Genomic DNA, 816 nt, shown 5'->3' on the forward strand with positions numbered 1-816 from the left:
ACCCCCCGGGGGGACTCCTGCGGCAGCACAAGAGTGTGGCAGGAGACAGCGAGGGGCTGCACTGCAGGAGGGCTGTGCTCAAGGTACCACAACTCCTTCCCACACCTTAGGCAGCCAAGGTCTCCACCTGCATTTCTGCTTGACAAAGCACCACATCAAGGCAGCACCAGCGTCCAGAAGGGCAGGGGAGGTGATAGTCTTCAGCCCATCAGAGGAGCCAGCCCCCAGCCCTGCAGAGTCCCAGCTGGGACACAGAGCAGCTCCGCATGTGTCCACACCGTCAGCCCGGTGACAGCAGGCCGGCACTGCCTGGCACCTGGAGGACAGCCCCTGATCCACCTTCTCACAGCTGCCAGCTTCAAAGGGACACTGGAAGCTGGCAAGATGAACCCCCCCGGGCAGCCTCACATCACCCACCCAGGCTGGTGGCCCTCTCAATGCTCTGCTGAGCAGCAGTGAGACAGGAAGCCGTGCTGCTAGGTGTCCCTCCTGGGCCAGCGGGACAGGCAGGAGAGCTGGGCCTCCACACAGGCACGTCTCAATGCACAGGCAAAGGGCCAGCCCACCATGCTGTCCCGAGCCTGCCCAGCAGGTCCCCCAGCACCCGGCGGCATCCCCTTTCCCTCCCGATGGAGCAGAGCACACCTTGGCAAAGGTGGAGCCCTTCCCCTCGGACTGGATCGTGATGGTCTGTGTCCTGCGCTGGAGGATCTGATCAATGTCTTCCTCACAGAACTTCGATCCTTCATCCTCCTCGTCCATGAGAGCACCGTAGGCACCCTTACGCAGCAGGTCCTCCACCTCCATCTTTGAGAG

The 816-nt window shown here is 62.6% G+C and overlaps 1 protein-coding gene across 1 annotated transcript in view; it reads right to left on the bottom strand.

Annotated features, from left to right (window-relative positions):
• Positions 1-816, bottom strand: part of CHD6 (chromodomain helicase DNA binding protein 6) — a gene marked incomplete at its 5' end in the record, with an annotated part of 24,353 nt that overhangs the window by 2,923 nt on the left and 20,614 nt on the right. The window contains one exon of the mRNA XM_010141624.1: positions 646-816. This exon is cut by the window's right edge and continues 3 nt beyond it. Coding sequence (XP_010139926.1) covers positions 646-816 — 171 coding nt within the window. The remainder of the gene's footprint in view (positions 1-645) is intronic.

This window comes from Buceros rhinoceros, unplaced genomic scaffold (genome assembly GCF_000710305.1).
Source record: "Buceros rhinoceros silvestris isolate BGI_N320 unplaced genomic scaffold, ASM71030v1 scaffold13910, whole genome shotgun sequence".
Lineage (NCBI taxonomy): Eukaryota > Metazoa > Chordata > Aves > Bucerotiformes > Bucerotidae > Buceros > Buceros rhinoceros.